General features: G+C 62.5%; 3 protein-coding genes across 8 annotated transcripts in view; 2 read left to right on the forward strand and 1 right to left on the reverse strand.

The window, feature by feature from the left end:
• Window positions 1-13,792, forward strand: part of HDAC5 (histone deacetylase 5) — a 21,486-nt gene extending 7,694 nt beyond the window's left edge. The window contains exons 5-26 of one of the 4 annotated variants that reach the window (XM_017838743.1): window positions 234-348; window positions 449-576; window positions 662-793; window positions 1,947-2,053; window positions 3,092-3,220; window positions 3,720-3,939; window positions 4,432-4,619; window positions 5,471-5,746; window positions 6,042-6,192; window positions 7,269-7,402; window positions 7,486-7,606; window positions 8,519-8,568; window positions 8,641-8,748; window positions 9,832-9,887; window positions 9,999-10,086; window positions 10,174-10,293; window positions 10,385-10,482; window positions 11,243-11,361; window positions 11,440-11,573; window positions 11,769-11,853; window positions 12,499-12,652; window positions 13,636-13,792. In XM_017838743.1, coding sequence (XP_017694232.1) covers window positions 234-348; window positions 449-576; window positions 662-793; window positions 1,947-2,053; window positions 3,092-3,220; window positions 3,720-3,939; window positions 4,432-4,619; window positions 5,471-5,746; window positions 6,042-6,192; window positions 7,269-7,402; window positions 7,486-7,606; window positions 8,519-8,568; window positions 8,641-8,748; window positions 9,832-9,887; window positions 9,999-10,086; window positions 10,174-10,293; window positions 10,385-10,482; window positions 11,243-11,361; window positions 11,440-11,573; window positions 11,769-11,853; window positions 12,499-12,652; window positions 13,636-13,675 — 2,753 coding nt within the window. In that variant the 3' untranslated portion in view covers window positions 13,676-13,792. Of the gene's footprint in view, window positions 1-233; window positions 349-448; window positions 577-661; window positions 794-1,946; window positions 2,054-3,091; window positions 3,221-3,719; window positions 3,940-4,431; window positions 4,620-5,470; window positions 5,747-6,041; window positions 6,193-7,268; window positions 7,403-7,485; window positions 7,607-8,518; window positions 8,569-8,640; window positions 8,749-9,831; window positions 9,888-9,998; window positions 10,087-10,173; window positions 10,294-10,384; window positions 10,483-11,242; window positions 11,362-11,439; window positions 11,574-11,768; window positions 11,854-12,429; window positions 12,653-13,635 lie in introns of those variants that run through there. The other 3 variants (XM_017838744.1, XM_017838746.1, XM_017838745.1) reach the window with 3 other exon arrangements.
• A 1,190-nt stretch (window positions 13,793-14,982) lies between these two features.
• On the reverse strand, window positions 14,983-21,157 carry G6PC3 (glucose-6-phosphatase catalytic subunit 3). 3 transcript variants are annotated; one of them, XM_017838749.1, is made up of 7 exons: window positions 21,066-21,157; window positions 19,772-19,998; window positions 19,042-19,157; window positions 18,523-18,613; window positions 17,730-17,848; window positions 17,460-17,601; window positions 14,983-16,589 (listed from the first exon to the last, which is right to left on the reverse strand). In XM_017838749.1, exons 1-7 carry the CDS (start codon window positions 21,081-21,083, stop codon window positions 16,217-16,219), a joined length of 1,086 nt encoding a protein of 361 aa, XP_017694238.1. In that variant the 5' UTR covers window positions 21,084-21,157; the 3' UTR covers window positions 14,983-16,216. The 3 variants fall into 3 exon arrangements, with proteins under 3 accessions (XP_017694238.1, XP_017694237.1, XP_017694239.1); XM_017838748.1 differs by having other exon boundaries at window positions 21,045-21,153; XM_017838750.1 differs by lacking the exon at window positions 17,730-17,848 and having other exon boundaries at window positions 21,045-21,153.
• Window positions 21,158-21,433: 276 nt separating this feature from the next.
• LSM12 (LSM12 homolog) overlaps window positions 21,434-23,117 on the forward strand; it is an 8,612-nt gene continuing 6,928 nt past the window's right edge. Inside the window, exon 1 of the mRNA XM_017838752.1 lies at window positions 21,434-21,621. Coding sequence (XP_017694241.1) covers window positions 21,501-21,621 — 121 coding nt within the window. The 5' untranslated portion in view covers window positions 21,434-21,500. The remainder of the gene's footprint in view (window positions 21,622-23,117) is intronic.

Raw genomic sequence — 23,117 nt, forward strand, 5'->3', positions numbered from 1 at the left:
TGGACCCTGGGAGGGCTGGGGGCTCTGGCAGGGACTGGTTGCAATTGGGACTGGGGGAGTCAGGGGGGTCTGAGGGCAATGGAGTCTGAGGTGGGATGAGGGGCTCTGGGGTGGGTTGGAGGCACTGAGGGCAATGTGCTCAGAGGGGGTAGTGGGACTGAGGGTGCTGGGGGCATCTTGGGGCTGTAGAGGGGATGTACTGCCCCTCTGACCCCCCCCCCCGTGCCCCTCAGGTGCCATCGCCAGCACTGAGGTGAAACTGAAGCTCCAGGAGTTCCTGCTCAGCAAGACGAAGGAGCCAGGCCCCGGCCCCCCAAACCATTCCCTCCCCCAGCACCCCAAATGTTGGTAGGTCTCTCCCCAGCCCCACAGGACCCCCCCAAACCACCTCGGGGGGGGGACCCAGGCGTCCTAGCGGGGTCTCTGCTGCCTTCCCCTCCCCGCCCAGGGCTCACCACACCTCGTTGGACCAGAGTTCCCCCCCGCAGACAGGCAGCCCGGGGACCCCTCCGTCCTACAAGCTCCCCCTCCTCGGCACCTACGACGGCCGGGATGACTTTCCTCTCCGGAAAACTGGTGGGTGCCAGCGGGCAGGGAGGGCATGACACACCTCCAGGGGAAGTGACACGTTTTGGGGTGACACGTTTTGGGGTCCCCCCAGCCTCTGAGCCCAACCTGAAGGTGCGGTCGCGGCTGAAGCAGAAGGTGGCGGAGCGGCGGAGCAGCCCTCTCCTGCGGCGCCGCGACGGCTCCGTGCTCAGCGCCTTCCGCAAGCGCCACGTCGAGATCACCGGTGCGTCCCCCGGGGGCGCGTGTGACAGCATGGGCCACGCGGGAGGTCACGGGTGGGGACCTGCCACCTGCCTCGCTTTCCCCAGGTCACCCGGTGGTTCCCCGGAGCGCCCGGGAGGGACCCGCATCCCCATCCTTGTGGCTGCACAGGACTGTGGGACACGTGTACTGCTGGACACGTGTGCACGTGTGTGCTTGGACACTCGCTGTCCAGAAGGAGTGTGCATGTCTGCATACATGCTTGTGCATGTGCGTGCTTCTGCACATCTGTGTGCAATGTGGGGACACACTGATGCTGCACTTCTACATGCGTGCTTGTGCAACATGTGTGCTCGTGCACGTGTTTGCAACATGAGTGTGCACATCACACGTGTGCTTGTGCAACAGGAGTGCATGCGCTGCTGCACACGCTTGTGGAACGTGCACACACACGCGCTTGTTCCTGTGGGAGATTTTTCGCATGTGCTTGAGCAACACTCATCCCCCCCAAGGCAAATGCTTGTGCAACAGGAGTGCGCGTCTGCGCACACACTTGTGCACGTGTGTGCTTGTGCGACAGGAGGGCACCGTGCTGCTGCATGTGTGTGGAACGTGCACACGCTGGTACACACGTGTGCTTGTTGCTGTGTGAGTTTTTTCACACGTGTGCTTGTGCAACACATGTGCACACGCATGATTGTGGACACGCTTGTGCAACATGAATGCATGTCCATATGCACCTGCTTGTGCAGCACATGTGCTTGGGCACGTGTTTGCAGCGTGAGTGTACACGTGACCCCTGTGCTTGTGCAACAGGAGCACGCGCACTGCTGCTGCACGCGCTTGTGGAACACGTGCGCGCATGTAGGCTGGTTCCTGTGGGAGGTTTTTAACGTGCGTGCTTGTGCAGCACGTGTGCACACGTGTATTTGTAATGTGAGTGTGCACATTTGCACGTGCTTGTGCACGTGTGTGCTTCCCTATGTGTGTTCCTCTGCAACACAAGTGCACGTGTGTTCATGCACACCCTAATCCATGCACGTGCCTTTGCGGTGATGCCACACGTGTGCACAGGTGTGCTGGTGCCCTTGCACACCTTTGCATCGCCCTGTCCCTGAGGTGGGTGGGGGTCCCGGTGTCCCCATCCCCGCGTGTGACACACGCATGTGCTGCAGTGTCCTCGGTGTGCAGCAGTGCCCCCGGGTCGGGGCCCAGCTCCCCCAACAGCTCCCACGGTGCCCACAACGGCCTGGCCGCCTCCGTCCCCAACATCCACACCGAGGTACAGCCCAAGGGGAGGGAGGGGCACTCATGTGTGCAGGTGTGTGCTGGGGGTGTGCTCAAGGTGTACATGTATATTCGGGTGTGTGTTGGAGATAGGCTCAGGGGGCACACGTCTGTGCAGGTGTGTGCTGGGGGTGTGCTCAGGGTATATGTGTACATTCAGGTGTGTGCTGGAGGTATGCTCAGGGTGTACGTGTGTGTGCAGGTGTGTGCTGGGGGTGTGCTCAGGGTATATGTGTACATTCAGGTGTGTGCTGGAGGTATGCTCAGGGTGTACGTGTGTGTGCAGGTGTGTGCTGGGGGGTGCTCAGGATGCACACGTGTGTGCAGGTGTGTGCAGCCAGCATGTGTGGGTACACATGTGTGCTCAGGTGTGCGGAGCCAGTGTGTCCACGTTCAGGGGGCACGTGTATGTTCAGGTGCGTGCTGGGGGTGTGCTCAGGGTGCACAGATGTTCAAGTGTGTGCAGCCAGCATGTTTGCGTGCACACATGTGCTCAAGTGTGTGCAGCCAGTGTGTGCATGTTCACGGTACACGTGTGTAACTAGGAATGTGCTGGAGGTATGCTCAGGGGCCACATGTGTGTGCAGGCATGTGCTGTGGGTGTGCTCAGGGTGCACACATGTGCTCAGGTGTGTGCTGGGGGTGTTCTCAGGGTGCACATGTGTGTGCAGGTGTGTGTTGGAGGTGTGCTCAGGGTGCACATGTATGTGCAGGCATGTGCTGTGGGTGTGCTCAGGGTGCACGTGTGCTCAAGTGCATGCTGTATGTTTAAGGTGCACACGTGTTCAGGTGTGCTGTGAGCGTGGCCGGTGTCAGTGGCATGTGCTGGCACACACGTGCAGGTAACGTGTCACTGGTGTGCCCTGGCTCACACATGCTTATGGCGAGTTTTGCCTTGGCACACGCATGCCGATGGCATGACCTGCCCCCTACACATGTGCTGATGATGTGCTGTGCCCTGGCACGTGTGCTGATGGTGTGACATGCCCCCAACACATGTGCTGATGGCGTGTCGTGCCGTGTGGTGCCGCAGCAGCTCCTGCCCCAGCCCCGTGCCCTGGCCCTGGATGGGGCCCAGCTCAGCCTCTACACGTCCCCGTCGCTGCCCAACCTGTCCCTGGGGCTGCAGGCCACTGTCACTGTCACCAGCGCCCACGTCCCCGTGAGTGGGGGGCACAGGGACCCTCTGGGGGCATGGGGGGCATGGGGAAACCATGGAGTGGTCGCACAGGGACCTGGAACCCCATGGGGGGGATGTGGGGATGCTCTGAGGGCATGGGGACATGAGGACTCCGTGGGGGGTGGCACAGGGACCTGGCGCCCCATGGGGGGATGTGGGGACTCCCTGGGGACATGGGGACCGCACAGTGGGTGGCACAGGGACCTGGCACCCCATAGAGGGGATGTGGGGGTCCCATGGGGACCTGGCACCAGTCCATAGAGACTGTGGGGGGACCCCAAAGAGGATGGCATAGGGACCACATTAGGATCGGGAATCCTGTGGGGAGGGATGTGGGAACTCAACAGGGGGTGGCATGGGGACCTGATACCCTCCTATGGGGGGGTGGGGGGGACCCATGGGGACCATGTGGGGACCCCACGGGGGTGGCACTCCAGGGGGTAGTGTGGGGATCCCCCCGCTGCCACCCGTGTCCCCTCAGGCATCCCCCAAGCTGTCACCGCAGGCTGAGGGCGAGCGCCCTGGTGTACCCCCCCTGCGCCCTGGGGCCGCCCTCACCGGGAAGTTCCTGAGCACGTCCTCGATCCCGGGGTGCCTGCTGGGGGTGGCCCTGGACGGGGACCCCCCGGCCGGTCCCCCGTCCCTGCTGCAGCACGTCCTGCTGTTGGAGCAGGCACGGCAGCAGAGCACCCTCATCGCTGGTGAGGCCCCATTGCCCCCCGGTCTCGCCCTAGTTTCCCCTCAGCCCTTCCTCAGTTCCCCCTCAATTTTTCTCCAGTCCTTCCCCAATTCCTTCCCCAGTTTTCTCCCAGTCCTGCCCTGGTTTCCCCCCCCAGTCCTTCCCCAGTTTATCCCTAGTCTTGCCTCAGTTTTCTCCCAGTCCTTCCATAGGCCCCCCACCCAGTCCTGCCCCACTTTCCCCTCAGCTTTTTCCCAGTCCTTCTCCAGTTCTTCTCCAGTCCTTCTACAATTTCTTCCCTGTCCTGCCCTGATCTCGCACTGGTCCTTCCCCGGTTCACCCTCTGTGCTCTACTTTCCTCCTAGTCCTTCCCCACTTTCCCCCGCAAGTCCTTCCCCAGTTCCCCCCCAGTCCTGCCCCAGTTTCCTCTGCCTACAGCCCCCCACCCTCACCCCCAGCTGCACTGGGGGGGCCCGGGGGGTGTCGGGTGCCCCACTAACGCGGTGCCCCCCAGTGCCCCTGCACGGCCAGTCCCCGCTGGTGACGGGGGAGCGCGGGGGGGGTCCCCGTGGGAACAAACTGCCTCGGCACCGGCCCCTGAGCCGCACCCAGTCGTCCCCGCTGCCCCAGAGCCCCCAGGCCCTGCCCCACGGCCCCCTCCAGCACCACTTTCTCGACAAGCAGCAGGTCCAACTGGGCAAGGTGGGCCGGGGGCAGCCCTGGGACTGGGGGTGGGCATGGAGTGGGTATGGGGTATAAGTGGGGCTGGCGGTGGGGTGGGAATGGGGTGTGTGTGGTGTGGGGAATGGGTATGGGATGGGTGTGGGGTGGGAATGGGGTGTATGTGATGTAGGAAATGGGGTATGGGATGGGTGTGGGGTGGGCATGGAGTGTATGTGGAATGGGAATGAGGTGTGGGGTGTAAGTGGTGTGGGGCATGGGATGGGTGTGGTTTAGGCATGGGGTGTGTGTGGTGTGGGGAATGGAGCATGGGATGGGTGTGGGGTGGGCATGGGGAGTATATGGTGTGGGGAATAAGGCGTGGGATGGGTGTGGGTGGGCACGGGTTGAGCATGGGACTGGCGCTGGGAGGGCATGGGGTGAGCATGGGGTGTATGTGGGATGGGAATGGGGCATGGGGTGGGATGTTGGGTAGCTGTGGGGCACCCTGACACCCCACTAACCCTCCAGATACAGCTGTGGGGGGTGAGGTTGCAAGCAGGGGAAACTGAGGCAAAGGAAGGGGAACTGGGGGGAAACTGGGGAAGGACTGGGTGGGGGTGGGGCTGGGGGGAGTGGGGTGGGGCATAGGGTGGTTGTGAGATGGGAATGGGGTGGCTTTGGTGCACGGGATGGGTGTGGGGTGCATGTGGGGTGGGAATGGGGCATAGGGTGAGCATGGGCATGGGCTGCATATGGGGTGGGTTCCGAGGGGACCATGGGGTGGGTATGGAATTGCTGTGGGGCAAGGGGTGACTGTGAGTTGGGCACGGGGTTCAGGCAGACGGGGTATAGGGGTGCAGGGGGGTCACTAACACCCCCCTGCCCCCCAGCTGCTCCCCAAGGCGGGGGAGCTGGCACGGCAGCCCCCCACCCACCCTGAGGAGACGGAGGAGGAGCTGACGGAGCAGCAATCACCCCCCCCAGGCGAGGGGGGGCCCCCTGGCCCCCCCCTCAGCCCCCCCCTCACCCTCATCTCCCCGGAGGCTGGGGACCCCCCGGAGCAGCTGCAGGATCCCGAGGGCGGCCAGGGGACAGGGGACAGCGGGGATGAGGCTGAGGGTGCCGGGTACCCTGACGTCACTGAGCTGGGCGTCACCTACAAGCAGGTGAGATTTTGGGGGGGGCCCAAATCCCCCCAAACTCCTTAATTCTCCCACACACAAGCATCCTGTGCATCCCTTGCCCCCACTCTGCACCCAACTGTGTGTCCTCCCCCCATTTTTGGGGTGATGCCGCAGTGATGACTCGGAAGGGTCGGTGACTCATCCCCCCCTCTGCATCCCCCCGTCCCTACCATCCCTGCACCATGGCCCCCCCCCTGTTCCCTACCATGACTCATCCCCCATCCCCCCCCTTGGCCATGGGGGCTGATGGGGGGTCATGTTGGGTGTCCTCCCCCAGGTGTACCCCGAGGCACCGCTGCAGCTTTATCCCACGCCCCCCCTGGGGGTCCTGGCACTGTCCCACCCGGCTCTCGCCCGCACCCAGTCGTCCCCTGCCAGCGTCAAGCCCCCTGTGCCCGAGGGGCCCCCCAAGCACCTCTTCACCACAGGTACAGGGGCAACGGGGGTCGGGGTCCCTCTGTCCCCTGGGGTCCCTCTGTCCCTTGGGGTCCCACATCCCTCAGGGTGCTCCTGTCCCATGGGGTGTCACCTGTCCCATGGGATCCCCCTGGCCCTGTGTCCCATGGGTGCCCCATCCTGTGGTAGATCCCAGGGATGTCTGTATCCCCCCACCCCGAGTGTCCCATTCCTTGATGTGGTTGGGGGTGACCCTGTCCAATGGGGTTCCCAGTCTCAGGGTGTTTGGGGGTCCCCTGTCCCCAGGGGATGGGGATGTTCCCCATCCTTCGGGGTGCCTGTGTGCCATGGGCCCCTCTCCCAGATGGTTTCCCATCCCTCAAGGTGTCTGAGATTCTCCCTGTCCCCTGGGGTTCCTAATACCTCAGGGTGCCCAGGTGTCCCCATATCCCATGGAATCCTCCTGTTCTGGGGTTCCCAATTGCTTGGGGTACCTGTGGGCTTTCCCTGTCCCTTGGGGTTCCTATTCCCTTGGGTTGCCCAGGGATCCTCCTATTCCACAGATTCCCCCTGTCCGTTGGGGTTCCCAATTGCTCAGGGTGCCCAAGGGCCCCCATATCCTATGGGATCCCCCTTATTCCATAGGTTCCCTCTGCCCCTTGGGGTTCCCAATCCCTTCGAGTGCCCAGGGTTTCCCTGTTCTACAGATTCCCTGTCCCTTGGGATTCCTAATTGCTCAGAGTGCCTAGGGGTCCTCCTATTCCACAGATTCTCCCTGTTTCCTGGGTTTCCCAATCCCTTGGGGTGCCCAGGGTTCCCCTATTCCATGGTTCCCCCTGTCACTTTGGGTTGCCCAATCCCTTGGCGTGCCCAGGAGTCCTTCTGTTCTACAGATTCCCCGTCCCTTGGGATTCCCAGTTGCTCAGGGTGCTCAGGGGTCCTCCTATTCCACAGATTCCCCCTGTTCCCTGGGGTTCCCAGTCCCCTGGGGTGCCCAGGGAACCCCCAATCCCATGGGATCCCTCCATCCCCTGGGGTGCCTATGTCCCTCAGTGCCCCAGCCCTGGGGGGGTGCCAGGGTCCGGTGCCAGGTGTGCTGCTGGCACAGGCGTGGTGTACGACACGTTCATGCTGAAGCACCAGTGCACCTGCGGGAACACCACGATCCACCCGGAGCACGCCGGCCGCATCCAGAGCATCTGGTCCCGGCTCCAGGAGACCGGCCTGCTCGGGAAGTGTGAGGTGAGGGGAGCACCCCGTGTCCTGGGGGGGAGCTGGAGTTGGCTTGGGGAGAGGGGGGCTCACCCCTGTGCCCCCTTTGCCAGCGGATCCGGGGCAGGAAGGCGACGCTGGAGGAGATCCAGACGGTGCACTCAGAGCACCACGCGCTGCTCTACGGCACCAGCCCCCTCAACCGCCAGAAACTGGACAGCAAGAAGCTGCTGGGTGGGTGTTGGGGAGGCCCTGGATGCCTGGAACCCCCCTCTTTTGGAGCTGGGGTCACCCTGTACCCCCTATTCCTTTGGATCTGTTCCCTGGGGTGCCCTGTCCCTTTAGATGTCCAGGAGAGCCCGTGTCCTGTGGGGTGTCCTTATGCCATGGGATGCCCCAACCCTTAGGTGTCCCAAGAGTCCTCAGTCCCATGGGATTCTTCTGTCCCTTGGGGTTCCCAATCCTTTGGAGTGGCTGGAGTTCCCCTCATCCTATGGGTTTCTCTTGTTCCCTGGGGTTTTCGATCCTTTTGGGGGGCTCAGAGGTCCCTGTATCCCATGGGATCCCCCTGTCCTATGGGGTTCCCAATCGTTTGGGGTGCTCAGAGGTCCCCCTGTCCCATGGGATCCCCAGGAGTCCCCCTATCCCATGGGATCCCTCTGTCCTCTGGGGTTCCCCATCGTTTGGGGTGCTCAGAGGTCCCACTAACCCATGGAATTCTCCTGTCTCCTGGGGTTCCTAATGCTTTGGGCTGCCCATGGGATTCCTCAGTGCCATGGGATCCCCTAGTCCCATGAGATCCCTCTGTTCCCTGGGGTTCCCAATCCTTTGGAGTGCCCAGGGGTCCCCCTGTCCCACGGGATACCCAGGAGTCCCCCTGTCCCATGGGATCTTCCTGTCCCCTGGGGTTCCCAATCCTTTGGGGTTCTCAGGGGTCCCCCTATCCCATGGAATGCTCCTGTCCCCCGGGATTTCTAATTCTTTGGACTGCCCGTGGGATTCCTCATTGCCATGGGATCCCCTAGTCCCATGAGATCCTCTGTCCCATGGGGTTCCCAGTCCTTTGGGGTGCCCAGGGGTGCCTCTATCCCCTGGGATACCCCTATCCCCGCTGTCCCCATTCCACCACACCGCTCCACCCCTCAGGTCCCATCACGCAGAAGACGTACGCAGTGCTGCCATGTGGGGGCATCGGGGTGAGTCTGGGGGCGCGGGGGGCGGTCCCCGGGGTGGGCTGGCCCCGCTGACCCCCGGTGCCCCCCCCCCAGGTGGACAGTGACACGGTGTGGAACGAGCTGCACTCGTCGAGCGCGGTGCGCACGGCCGTGGGCTGCCTGCTCGAGCTGGCCTTCAAGGTGGCTGCAGGCGAGCTCAAGGTGAGCGTGGTCTTGCACACTTACCTGGGCTGTGACAGTCCCTGTGCACACTTATGTGCGTGTGTGTTGCCTTGCACATTCACCTGGGGTGTGATAGTCCCTGTGCACACTCCTGTGTGTGTGTGGGCTGCCTTCACGGTCATCTGAGATGTGACAGTCCTTGTACGCACTTGTGTGTATGTATGCTCCTCGCACACTCACCTGGGCTGTGACAGTCCCTGTGCACACTCAACTGAGGTGTGACAGTCCTTGTGCAAGCTTGTGTGTGTGGTCTTGCACACTCACCTGGGCTGTGACACTCGTGCACGTGTGTGCTTCTTGCACACTCACTTGGGGTGTGACAGTCCCTGTGCACGCTCCTCTGTGTGTGTGTGTGTTGCGTTGCACATTCATCTGAGGTGCAACAGTCCCTGTGCAACTTGTGTGTCGCCTTCTTGCACACTCCCCTGGGGTGAGATGGTCCTTGTGCAAGGCTGAGCACGCATGTGCTGTTCTCTTGCACACTCCCCTGAGTGCAGGGCTCCTTGTGCCAGCTCGTGTGCAGACGTGCTGCCTTCTTGCATGTGTCCCTCCCCGTGCCACACATGTCCCTCTCCCCTCACCACTCCTGTTCCTCTGTCCCATGCATATCCTTCTGTCCCACATGTGTCATTCTGTGTCCCACAAGTGCCTCTGTCCTACACGTCCCTCTGTCCCCACGCCACTTGTCCCTGTGTGTCCCCACACCACTTGTTCCTCTGTCCCACGTGTCCCTTTGTGTCCCCGCACCACACGTCCCTTTGTGTCCCACACATGTCCCTTTGTGTCTCACACCTTCCTCTGTGTCCCCACCCCACATGTGTCCCTCTGTTGCCACACTACATGTCCCTTTGTGTCCTTAAACCACTTCTCAGCATTGCAGTTGCAGAATATTCTGAGTTGGAAGGACTTACAAGGATCATCGAGTCCAGCTCTTCAGTGGATGGCCCTGTGTGTTCCTCTCTGTCCCACACATCTCCCTGTGTCCCATGCATGTTCCATTGTCCCTGTGTCCCACACGTGTCCCTGTCTTTCCCACACACATCCCTCTCTCTGTTCCCACAGAACGGCTTTGCGGTCATCCGCCCCCCAGGCCACCACGCCGAGGAGTCCACAGCCATGTGAGTGTGGGGACAGCGCTGGGACCCCCGCCCAGGGAGGAGACCCCACAGTGTCCTGGGGGTCACCCCACCACTGAATGTCCCCTTTCTCTCATCCTCTTTTGTCCCCAGGGGCTTCTGCTTCTTCAACTCAGTGGCAATCTCGGCCAAGCTGCTGCAGCAGCGGCTCAGCGTGGGCAGGATCCTCATCGTGGACTGGGTAGGGGGTGCAGGGGGACCCCCCCACAGGTGATGGGGACCCCATGGGTGGACAGAGGGGTCCCTGACATCACGGGTGCCCCCCCAGGACATCCACCATGGGAATGGGACCCAGCAGGCCTTCTACAGTGACCCCCACGTGCTCTACATCTCCTTGCACCGCTACGACGACGGCAACTTCTTCCCGGGCAGTGGGGCCCCTGAGGAGGTACAGGGGGGCTTGGGGGAGGGGTGGGGGTCCCCCTGTATCCCCCTAGCCCTGGATGTGGCACAGGGGGTCACCTGTGGCTGTGTCCCAGGTGGGCAGTGGGCTGGGAGTGGGCTACAACATCAACATCGCCTGGACTGGCGGCGTGGACCCCCCGATCGGGGACGTGGAGTATCTGACTGCCTTCAGGTGGGGGTCTGGGAGGGTGCCTGAGCCTTTGGGGGGGTCCCTGGGCTCAAGGGGAGTTGCTGGGTCCAGATGAGAGGGTCTCCATGTCCTTGGGGGGGGGTTCTGTACCCTGAGGAAGGTTCCTGCGCCCTTGGGGGGGTTCTTGTGCCCTTAGGGGGGTCTCTATGTCTTGGGAAGAGGGTTCCTGCGCCCCTTTAGTGGGGTCTGTGTGTCCTGGGGAGGTCTTTATGCCCTTGAGGGGGGTTCCTGCATCCTTGGGGAGGTGTCCCTGTGGAGGAAGGTCCCTGTGCCCTTGAGGGGTTTCTGCATCCTGAGAGGGGTGTGTCACCATGCCCTTGAGGAGGGGTCCTTGCACCCCAGGGAGTTCTGAGGGGGTCCTCACGCCCCTGGGGGAGGTCCCTGCATCCTGAGAGCATCCCTGTGCCCTTGGGGAGGGGTCCCTACAACCCAGGGGGATCCCCATGTCCTGGGGAAGGTTCTCTGTACCCTTGGGGTGGTCCTCCCAGAGGATCGCCATGTCCTGGGGGAGGACCCTGCACCCTGGGGGTTCCCCTGCACCTTGGGGAGGGTCTCTGCTCTCCTGGGGGGGTTCCCCACTCCCCAGAGGGGATCCCTGTGTCCCGCAGGGAGTTCCCAAACCCTAGGGGATCCCTGTGTCCTGGGAGTTCTCTGTACCCTGGGAAGGATCCTTGCGCTTTGAGGGGCTCCCCACAGCCCTGGGGGGGGTCCCCTTGCCCCTGGCTGACCCTGTGCCCCCCAGGACGGTGGTGATGCCCATCGCCAAGGAGTTCTCCCCAGACCTGGTGCTGGTCTCCGCTGGCTTCGACGCCGTCGAGGGCCACCTGTCCCCGCTCGGTGGCTACTCTGTCACCGCCAAGTGTGAGTGGGGTCCGGGGGCATCCCGGGCTGGGGACCCCGGCTCAGCCACCCCTCACCCCCCCTCCCTGGTGCCCCCAGGTTTTGGACACCTGACGAAGCAGCTGATGATGCTGGCGAGGGGCCGGGTGGTGCTGGCGCTGGAGGGGGGCCACGACCTGACGGCCATCTGCGATGCCTCCGAGGCTTGTGTCTCTGCCCTGCTCGGCCTGGAGGTACAGTGGGGACCCCCTCAATCCCTGAGGACCCCACCCGGGGGCAGGGTGTATTGAGGTGCCCACCCCGTGTCGTGCCTCAGTTTCCATGTGTGGGTTGGTGAGGGGCTGTGGTTCCGTCCCTGCTCTGCCTGAGGGGTGTTTGGGGATGCTGGTGGCAGTTTTGGGGGTCTGATGCGTGTTCCCTCTCCCCAGCTGGAGCCCTTGGATCCGTCCCTGCTGCAGCAGAAGCCAAATGTGAATGCAGTGGCCACACTGGAGAAGGTCATCGAGATCCAGAGTGAGAACGGGGCAGGGGCAGACCCTGATGGGGTCCCCTGGGGGGTTCCCAGGGCTGATTCTATCTTGGGGGGGCACAAAAGAGTCACTGGGGGACCCCAGCGGGGGGGGCCCTGGGTTTGTCCTTGCTGTGGAAGGAGCTGGAGGGTCTCCAGTGCTGCCACTGGGATCCTGAGGGGGTCCCCAGGACTGTCTCTCTTTTGAGGGGGAACCGAGAAGGGTCCCTAGGGCTGTCCCTGACATGGGGGTCTTGAGGGTGCCCAGGATCTGTCCCAGCATGGGGTTCCTGGGAGTCCTCTGAATCTGTCCCTGCTGTGGGAGTCTCAGGGGTCCCCTCGGTCTATCTCAGCTGTTGGGGTCTCATGGGTCCCCTGGGTTTGTTCCAGTCCTGGGGGTCCCCCAGGTCTGTCCCTGCCATGGGGGTCCCTCAGCTCCATCTCAGCCATGGGGTCCCTGGGGGTCTCCTGCATCTGTCTCAGCCCTGGGGTTCTTGGGAGTCCCCCAGGTCCATTGCAGCCCTGGAGGTCCCCTGAGTCTGTCTCAGCCATGTGGTCCTTGTTCCCTGGGTCTATCTCAGCCATGGGGTCCCTGGGGGTCCCCTGACCTGTCCCAGCCCGGGTGTCCCCTGTCACGCTGCCCCCGGCAGGCAAGCACTGGGGGTCCGTGCGGCGTTTCGCAGCGGCCGTGGGCCGGTCCTTGCTGGAGGCCCAGCGCAGGGAGGCCGAGGAGGCTGAGACGGTGACGGCCATGGCCCTGCTCTCGGTGGGCGCCGAGCAGGCCGGGGGAGACCCCCAGCCCAGGTACGGCCCCTGGGGACCCCGCTGGGTGTGCAGGCACGCGGGTCATGGGGTGGGACACGTGTGTCACTGGGGTGGGCATGGAGCCACATTGTGTCAGGGGGGCTGCATGTTCCCTTGGAGATTTGCATGGATCCGTGTGTGTCCTTGGGGGACACATGTCCCTGGTGGGGTACATGGAGCCACATGTGTCATTGTGGGGAGGGACACATGTCCCTAGGGTGTGATGGAGGCACATGTGTGTGTTCAGGGGGGACACACGTCACTGGGGTGGGTGTGGAGCCACATGTGTGTGTGTGTTCAGGGGAGACGTGTCCCTGAGGTGGACACATGGAGCCACATGTGTCATTGTGGGGAGGGACACATGTCCCTGGGATGTGCAAGGAGCCACATTGTGTCATGGGGGGGCTGCATGTTCCCCTGGAGATGTGCATGGATCCATGTGTGTCCTTGGGGGACATGTGTCCCTGTGGGTGTGCATGTCCCGAGGGCTCTGTATGGAGTCACAGGTGCCCCCTGGGGTGTGCATGGAGCCACGTGTGTCATTGGGGGGGGGCTGCATGTTCCCCTAGGGGCATGCAAGAAGCCACCTGTGGCCTCTTGGACATGTATGTCCCATGGGCTGTGCATGGAGCCATGTGTGTTCTTGGGGGACACACATGTCCCTGGGGGTGTGCAAGAAGCCACGTGTCCTCTTGGACACGTGTGTCCCCTGGGCTGTGCATGGAGCCACATGTGTCCTCGGGGGGAGGGAATGTATGTTCCCCTGGGATGCTCACGGAGTCACATGTGTGTTCTGGGACATGTGTGTCCCATGGGCTGTGCATGGAGCCACATGTGTGTGTTCAGGGAGGACACGTGTCCCTGGGGCTGTGCATGAAGCAGGTGTGTCCTGGGGGGAGTGACAGACGTGTGTCCGGGGGGGTGGGGGTGGGGTGTGTGAAACACATGTGTCCTCCACCTTGGCGTGTCCCTCCCCTTCCCAGGCCAGTGGAGGAGCCGATGGAGGCTGAGCCTACGCTCTGACCCACCCGCATCGTTCCCGCCTCTGAAAAAACCAAGAAACACCCAGAAGAGACTAAAAAACTCACACACACACACAGACATACACACAGAGAAAAAAATCACAGTAAAAGGGAAAAAAAAAGCACTTAAAAAAAAAAGACCAAAAAAAGAAAAAAAGACAACAAAAAAAAGACGAAAAAAAAGATAAAAAAAAAAAGGCAGAAACCGGAAGGAAAACCAGAAAAAAGAGGAAAATATTTTCTTTTTCTATTAAAAAGAGGAGAAAACCACAAAAAAAATCCCCCCTACCTGTCCAGTGCCCCTCCCCAGCTCCCCCGCGGTGTTTGCGGTTGTGTCTCTTGTGCAGCAGCGGTTCCACCAGCACCCCGTGTCCTCACCGTGTCTGTCGGGTCCCCCCCGGTGCTGCCCGGACCCCCCTGGCGCTCCTCTCTCTTTTTTTTAGGGATTTTTCCTTAATTCCCCTTCTATTTTTTGTGTGTGTGTGTCCCCACTTTGTTCCCTCCTCTGCTCTGGCATTCGTTCCCCCCCTGCTCCTCTAACCCCACCCCCAGGGGAGGCGATGGGAAATATTTGTGCCTTTAATTATTTTTTTTTAATGCCTTAATTTCCCTTCATTTTGGGTTTTCTTAATTTTCTTGGTTTTTTTTTTCCCTCGGCCTCCCTGTTTGGGACAGGGACACGAGACAAAGGGACGAGCTCTGTGTGTCCCCCCCCCCCATCCCTTTGTCACCCCTTCGTTGGGATCAAATTTGTTCTTAGAGGAGGAAAAAAAAAGAGACACAAAAAAAAGAGAAAAAACCACTTAATTTTCCAGTTTTATCACCAGCCAGAGGGGCCTCGGAGCGATTTTAGCTTTAAAAGAGAGAAAACTACCCAACCACCCCCCTAAAAAGGGATATAATTTTATTACAGATGGATTATTTAATAGTATTTTTTTAATGGGGGGGTGGAGGGGCGGGGACAGGGACAGCGCGTCGTGGGTTATTTTGGGGGTGACGGGAATTTGGGGGGGGTCCCCAAATTAGGACAGAGGGATGAGCGTGTCCTTGGTCACCTCTCCTAACCCTGGGTGGGGGGGAAAGTACCCTGGTTTAGGGTGAGGAAGGGAGGGGTTTCACTGTGAGGACCCCAGTGTGGGTGTCCCCAGTGTTGGGGACACCCCATGTGTGGTGGTGGGGTGAGGTCCCAGATCCCCATCCCGGGAAGGGGAAACACCCTCGGGATGGGGGGGAAGGGGGTGCCGGCCCCCCAGCAGTGTGCCCGGCTTGCTTTGGGCTGGTGTCCCCTCCACCCCCGTGTGTCCCCCCGTGTCCCCCTCGGTTGCTGTCCGTCCCACCCCCCGCTCACGCTCGCTCTGGGTCTCGGTTCAGTATTTTGTAAGATGTCACCGATGTTCGTCCTTGTATAAATAAACTGTTTCTGGCAATACCCGCCGGCCCCCACTGCCTTTGAGGGGTGGGGAGGGTCCCCGTGTCCCTGTTCCCATCCCTTGGTGTCCCCAAGGCTTCCTGGTGTCCCCTTGTGCCTCGGTTTCCCCACCTACAGCAACTAGTGCAGGGAGGGGACCACCGTGTCCCCCCCAGCGTGTCTGGAGGGGCTCTGTCCGTCCCTGTCACCCCCCCCCCCACTGTGGCTGGGGGGGCTCTGTCCCCCGCCCAGCCCTGCCCTGGGACCCCCTAGCTCTGCCTGTGCACCCCGTCTTTGCAGGACTCGGCCCGGTGGGTTGGTTTTGGTGCTTTATTTGGTAAGAAACGAGGTGACCCCCCCGCCTCCGGTGGTATAAGGGGGGCTCCCGGCGTTGAGGGGGGGGGGTCCCATCCCTGCTCCAGAGAGGGGAGAACTAGGGCAGCTGGAGAGGGGGGGGGTGGCAGGTCAGTAACCCCCGGGCTGGGGCTGTCCCTATGCTGTGTCCCCAGACCTGCTGGGCACGGGGCACCCCCAGCTCTGCCCCCCCGGGGGGTCCTGCTGCCCGGGGGAAGGGGGACAGGGCTGTTAGTGCAACAACTGGGGGGGCCTGGAGGGGTTCCCCTGGCCTGAAGCCACCGGCGATGGGCACAGCAAAGGGCAGAGCCGGGACGGGGGGTGAGAATCAGCGGGAGGGGGCGGGGACTCCCCAAAGCGGTGGGGGGACGGTCCCTGGGGACGAGTGAGGATGAGCCGGGACCCCCTACTTAGTGAGGGGTCCCCGGGGGCAGGTGAAGGTGAGGATGAGCTGGGAGAGGTGCAGGGATCCCCCTAATCTGCACTGGGGGGGTCCCCGGGGCAGGTGAGGGTGAAGATGAACCGTGACAGGAGGGGGATCCCTCCTCAGTGTGGGGGGTCCCCGGGGGCAGGTGAAGGTGAGGATGAGCCAGGGCAGGAGGGGGGACCCCAACTCAGTGCGGGGGGGGACCCTGGGCGCAGCTGAGGATGAGGATGAGCCAGGGCAGGGAGTGGGCACCTCCCTACTCAGTGTGGGGGGCTCTCAGATGAGCCGGGGCAGGTCAGGGATCCCCCTACTCTATGAGGTCGAGAACAAGCCAAAACAAGGGCGGAGGCCTCCTAATTGGTGTGAGGGGGGACTTGGGAGGGCTCCAGGAAGTTCCTGAGGGCGATGATGAACCGGGGCAGGACGGAGACCACCAGGAAGGGCCCGGCCGCGTAGTGCACGACCACGTGCCTGTACAGGGCGGCCGCGTCCGAGGGCCTGGGCAGCCTGTGCACCAGCTGCAGGGCCAGCAGGGCCAGCACCGTGCTCGCCACCCGCAGGCGGCCATCCAGGAGCTGGTCCTCGTCCCGGCGGCGCAGGGGGGTCTCGGCGGCCAGGGCCAGCCCCAGGGCACTGCCCACCACCCGGCACAGCGAGGCGAAGGGCCGCGTGTCTGGCCGCAGCCACGCCGGGTCCGAGCACCAGGCGCTGGCCAGGCGGAGGGACCTGCGGGGGGGGGGGCTCCGCGGTTGGTGTTCCCCCCAAAAAGGGGCTGGGGGTAGGTCTTTGGGGTAGCCCCCTCCTCAAATGAGTTGGGGGTAGGTCAGAGTGGATCCTGACAGTCTGGGGGGCAGATCGCTAGGGATAGCACCCCCCCATCCCCAGATGTCTAGGGGCTGATCCCTGGGGATAGGACCACCCCCCACCTCCCAAAAACAGTGTAGGGGGCAGATCCCTGGGGTTACTCCCATTCCAAAATAGTCTGGGGGCAGATCCCTGGGTATAGTACTCCCCGAAGAACAGCCTGGGGGTAGATTCCTGGGGTTAGTACCCCCCCCCATCCCAAAAACCATCTCAGAGGAGATCTCTGTGTAGCCCCCTCCCCAAATGGTCTGGGGGTAGATGCCTGGGGCTGGATCCCAACAGCCTGGGGGACAGATCCCTGGGGATAGTACCCCCTGAAAAACAGCCTGGGAGTAGGTTCCTGGGGTTAGTACCCTCCCCTCAAACATCTGGGGGCAGATCCCTGGGGATAATACCCCCGCACTAAAAACAGTCTAGGGCAGATCCCTGGGGCTGTTCCCCCCAACACCTCCCAAAAACTGTGTAGGGGGCAGATCCCTGCAGTTAGTCCCATCCCAAAATGGTCTGGAGGCAGATCCCTGGGGCTGTTCCCCACAATAGCCTGGGAACAGATCCCTGGGGATAACCACCCTTCACCTGGAGGGGCTGATCCCTGGGGATACCCCTTTCCACCCTGGAAGGCTGAACCCTGGGGATACACCCTGCACCCTGAGGGGCTCATCCCTGGGGATACCCCCTCCACCCTGGAACGCTGATCCCTGGGGATATCCCCCATCCTCCCTGGGCGCTCACCAGTCGAGGTCGATGCCAGCAGCCGTGGCCAGGCTGTGCAGGGCCAGTGCACTCAGCATCAGTACCACAGCCACCGCCACGAAGAACCGGAACACGCGGAAGTTGGGGGGGCAGCGCTGCAGCCCCCAGCCCAGCGCCGACCCTGGCACGGGACAGGCAGGTTTGGGACTGGGATGGACTGGGAAAGGGGCTTGAGGGAAGGGGAAGGTGCCCCCAACGCCCTGAGCCAGGATGGGGTGTTGGGATACGTGTGCCCCCCACTCCCCTCACCTGCCAGGATGCCGGTGACCACCTGGTGGGGGAAGTGGGCCAGGACAAAGATCCGGGAGAGCCCCATGGCCACCAAGAAGAGGGTGTAGGCAAGGAAAGGGATCAGCCTCAGCACCCGGCTGGAAGGGAACCGGGGTCAGTGATAGAGGGAAGCAGCCCCTGGCTCCTGCTCTGGCCAGGCAGGGCAGGACTGATCCCACCGAGCAGCAGGAATGGGTGAAGCAGAGGTGAAGAAGGCAAGAAAAAATGTTAGGGGGGGTCTCACAGCCTCTTCCCGAGCTGCCAGGGCATGTGTCCCCCTGGAGCTGCCCTGCTGGGATGGGAAGGGATCCTACTCACCCCCTGCTGAGGAGGGGTCCCACATCCCACCCGCCTCTTCCCAAAGGTGCTCTGGAAGCTTCCAAGCGCTGCCCATCCCAGACTCCCCCTGCCACCAAGGAGGGGTCCCACATCCCATCTCCTCTTCCCACAGGTGCTCTGGAAGCTTCCAAGCATTGCTTTCCCCATCTTAGGACTCATCCGGCCCACCTCCCTCTTCCCAAAGGTGCTCTGGAAGTTTCCAAGCTCTGGTTTCCCCATCCCAGACTCACCATGCCCACTTAAGAAAGGTCCCACATCCCACCTCCCTCTTCCCACAGGTGCTCTGGAAACTTCCAAGCAACAGTTTCCCCATCCCGGGACTCATCCTGCCTATCCCCCATGGGTGCTGCCTGCCAAGGAGGGGTGCCACATCCTATCCCCTCTTCCCACAGGTGCTCTGGAAGCTTCCAGGTGCTGCCCATCCCAGACTCACCTGCGGGTGCTCCGGGCCACCTCAGCTGTCAGTGCGGTGACAAGTGGCCACAGGGCCGCCCCGGGGATCATGCAGTGGCCTGAGGGGCTCCCTGGGTGGGGGGAAGCAGATGGAGGGTCGGGGGGAGCTTGTCCCAGTGGGATGAGAGCTGGGAATGTTGAGCCTAACCCTGCCTGCACCCAGGGATCCCTCCTGGCTGGGCCTGGAGGCTCAGGGATGGGGATGCAGCCGGTGCCCAAAACTCCAGGCATGTTTACAGGGAGCCCAGTTGGAGCAGTGACATTCCCAGACTCTCCCGTGGGTTTCCTGGTCCCGGAGCCGTTGGTGCCACAGGGCTGTGCCAGCGCCTGCGGCGTCGGACCCGCTCCCTGCTGCTCCCTCATATTTCCTGGCTGAGGAACGGCTTTTCCCGCTTCCAGCCTGGCATTCCTGCAGGGGTGGAGCCTCCTGGCTCCTGTGGCTCCTCCCCAGGGATCACCGAGTTGTCTGGGACACATGGAGGCTTCACCTGTGACTCACCTGGTCCCGTTTCACAGGTAACGGGGAACTGGCGCAGTGGTAACTTCTCCAGCTCCTCCTGGGAGAACAACCCGGACTCATGGATCCACCAGTACGGGCGTTCCCCAAACAGGAACCTTGAGGGACGGAAAACACGGAGCCTTCCCACCCATCCCAGGCGATCCAGGAGGGCAGGATCCCTGCACCCATCCCGGGGGATCCATGAGGGCACAATCCCTGCTACCCATCCCAGAAGACTGGGAAAGGCAAGATCCCTGCCACCCATTCCATGGTATTGGGGATTTGGGAGGGCAGAATCACTGCCAACCATTCTGGGATTTCCAGGGACAAAGCCCCAGCAGGAGGGCTGCCATTCATCCCGGAATTACCAGGGATGGAGCCACAGCAGGAGGGCAGGATCCCTGCCACTCTTCCCGGGATTTCCAGGGATATATCCACGGTGGGAGAGCAGGATCCCTGCACCCATCCCAGGTGGCCCATGAGGGCAGGATCCCTGCCACTCATCCTGGGATTACCCGGGATGGAGCTACAGCAGAAGAGCAGGATCCCTGCCAGTCCTGATGCCTCCCGGGGTTTTCTCTGCCAGGGATTCCTGGCAGATGCCTGGGGCAGCTCGGGTGACCCTGCGGAATGCTGCAGGAAGTCTGTGCCCAGAACTCTGGGAGTTTCCCTGAGCTGTGTCCCCATGCCAGTGCCACCCCCAGTGCCACCCCCAGTGCCACCCCCTCACCATTTGAGGACCACGTTGAGCCACTCAGCCACGAGCCCGATCCAGAGCACCATAAGCCCCACCCGGGCATCCAGCCCGTGGGCCAGCGGGAAGCAGAAGGTGTAGATGGATTTGGGATCGAAGTGGGATGTCAGGTAGACCCAGAACTGCTCCAGCCAGGGCGGCCCAGCCTGCAGGGTCAGGGCTGCCCAGATCCCAGCCTCGTGCAGGGCATCCATGGCACCCGGCTGGCACATGGGGACAGAGGTCAGCTGGGCACAGATCCCTTGGGAATCCCCCTGGGAAGGGGCTGGGAGGTGGCTGGATCCTGAGGGAATCCCTTGGGAAGGGGGTGAGAGGTGGCTGGATACTGAGGAATCTGGGGGTGGGAGGTGGCTGGGTCCTGAGAGATTTCCTTGGGAATCTGGGGGTGGGAGGTGGCTGGGTCCTGAGGGATGGGATGTCTTGTGAAGGGCCTGGGAGGTGGCTGGATCCCAAGGGATGCCTTAGCAAGAATCCAGGGAGTCATTCACCACCTGAAGTTTGCCCACAAGGGACTTCCAAACTTCTGCTTGGGGGGTCCCAGCGGAGCAGAGCTGGGAGTCAGGGATGGGGGCCAGGGCAGGATCCTGGGGGAATCCCTGTGGGAATTGCTGAAGCAGCCAGGTTGCTCCAAAGAGCCCTGACCTCCCTGGGGACTCCTTGGGGTCTTCCCTTGGAAAGTTTCCTGGGGTCATTCTGGAGCAGGCCCAGGGTCTCCCTGGGGTCTTCCCTGGAGCCAACCTGGGGACTCTTTGGGGTTTCCCTGGGGTCTCTCTAAAGCAGATCCTGGGCTTCCCTGGGATCCCTTTGGGGGTCTCTCTGGAGGAGGACTGGGATTTCCCCTGAGACTTCCCTGGAGCTGACCTGGGGTCTCTTTGGGGTCTGTCTGTGGTCTCAAGCGGGGAAACTCCTTGAGGTCTTCCTGGAGCGGGACCAGGGTCTTCCTAGGGGCTCTCTGGGATCTCTTTGGGGTCTCCCTAAAGCAGGTGCCAGATCTCTCTGGGCTCCCTGTGGGGTTTCCCTGTGGTCTCAGGCCTGGACCCTCCCAGGGCTCTCCCTGGCTCAGACCCCGAGATCTCCCCGAGGCCTCTCTGGGGTCTCCCTGGATCAGACTCGGGGTCTCCTCGGGCCTCCCTTGGCCTCTCAGGCCCGAGGCCTCCCTGGGGTCCCCCTCACTCCAGACCCGCGACCTCCCATTGCCCGCGGGACCCTCTGAGACGCCCTGCCGCGCTCCTCGCCGCTCCCCGCTCACCCCGGTGCGGTCGGGCGGTACCTGCGGGGGGGTCTCCATGTCGGGGGAACCCCCCAAACCGTCCCTCCCGCCGCTCTCACAGCCCCTCTTCCTCCTACAACTCCCAGCGCCCCCCGCGGCGCCACGCGCTGACGGCGGCGCGGGCGGGCCAAACCCCGCCAGGCGCGGGGGAAGGGGGGCGGGACCCCGCGGGTGCTCGACCAATCACGACGCGGGGCGGAGCAGATCGGCGGGGCGGAGCGCCAATCCCCGCCCTCGCCGCCGAGGCGGCCCCGCCCCCCGCCAGGCGCGGGGGAAGGGGGGCGGGACCCCGCGGGTGCTCGACCAATCACGATGCGGGGCGGAGCAGATCGGCGGGGCGGAGCGCCAATCCCCGCCCTCGCCGCCGAGGCGGCCCCGCCCCCCGCCGCGCCTGGGCCGAGGCGAGCGGAGCCGCGGGCGCTGCGGGCGGACAAGATGGCGGCGCCGGGCGAGTACTTCAGCGTGGGCAGCCAGGTGTCCTGCCGCACCTGCCAGGAGCAGCGCCTCCAGGGCGAGGTCGTCGCCTTCGACTACCCCAGCAAGATGCTGGCGCTCAGTATCCGCCCGCCTGTGTTTCGTCCCGGTGGTCCCCGGGCCCCCGCCGCGGCCCGCTCGGGCCTCTGCGGCCCGCCCGATATGATGGGGGGGGGCGGTGAGGGAGGGAGGGAGGGGAAAGGGGAGGGAAGGGATGAGGGTCTGAGGGGATCGAGGTGGGCGGCGCTGGGGAGGGGTTTGGGGGGGAGCGGGGAGACCCTCGAGGAGGGAGTGGGCAGCGCTGTATTGGGGTGAAGGGGGTGCCCTACAGGGGGGTCTGGGGGGGGGAGTGGGAAGCCTCTTATTGGGGCGAATGGGGGGGTGTGAGGAGCCCTGATTTGGGGTGAATGGGGGGAGTGGGGGATGTCCTATAGGTTTTTTTGGGGGAAGTGAGGAGCCTTGTATTGAGGTGAATGGGGGGGTGTAAGGAGCCCTGTTTTGGGGTGAAGGGAGGGAAAGGGGGTGCCCTCTAGAGAGGTTTTTGGGGGGAGTGAAGAGCCTTGTACTGGGGTGGTTGGAGGGGAGTGAGGAGCCTGGTTTTGGGGTGAATGGGGGAACGGGGTGTCCTATAGGGTTTTTTGGGGAGGGAGTGGGGTGATCTGTGTTGGAGTGAAGGAAGGGAAAGGGGATGCCCTATAGAGAGGTTTTGGGGGGAGTGAAGAGCATTGGATTGGAGTGAGTGGGGGGAATGAGAAGCCCTGTATTGGGGGGAAGGAAGGGAAAGGGAGTGCCCTATAGAGAGGTTTTTGAGGGGGAATGAGGTGTCCTGTATTGGGGTGAATGGAGTGAATGTGGTGTCCTATAGGGTTTTTTTGGGGTAGGGGAATTGGGGAGCCCTGCATTGGGGTGAGTGGGGGGTGGTGTGCCCTATAGAGTTTTTTGAGGGGGAATGGGGTGTCCTGTATTGGGATGAATGGGGTTGGGAGGTTTTGGGGGAGAGTGAAGAGCCACTGTGAGGTTATTGGGGGAGGCACCATATAGGGAGGGTTTTTTGAGGGCGAGTGAGGAACCCTGTACTAGGGTGAATGGAGCGGTGTGAGGAGCCCTATATTGGGGTTAAGAGGGGGCAAGGGGGTCCCCCATAGGGTTTTTTGAGGGGCAATGGGGAGCCTGGTATTGGGGTGAAGGAGAGGGCAAGAAGGTGCCCTATAGAGAGGTTTTGGGGAGGAGTGAAGAGCCTTGTATTGAGGTGGTTGGAGGAAGTGAGGAACCCTGTATTGGGGTGAGTTGGGGGAGTGAAGTGTCCTATAGGGTTTTTTGGGGTGAAGTGAGGTGCCCTCTATTGGGGTAAATGGGGGGGCAAGAGGATGCCCTATAGAGAGGTTTGGTGGGGGGAGTGGGCAGGTTTTGGGGGAGTCCTTTAGAGGGGTGATTAGGGCAAAGTAGGGTGTCCTATAGAGGTTTTTGGGGGGAATGGGGCACCCTGTAGGGTAGTTTTGGAGGGAGTGAGGAGCCCTTTAGTGAAGTTACTGGGGGGGAAGATGGGAGTGCCTTATAGGGAGGTTTCGGGGGACTCAG

Source organism: Lepidothrix coronata, unplaced genomic scaffold, assembly GCF_001604755.1.
Source record: "Lepidothrix coronata isolate B3197 unplaced genomic scaffold, Lepidothrix_coronata-1.0 Scaffold355, whole genome shotgun sequence".
Classification (NCBI taxonomy): Eukaryota; Metazoa; Chordata; class Aves; order Passeriformes; family Pipridae; genus Lepidothrix; species Lepidothrix coronata.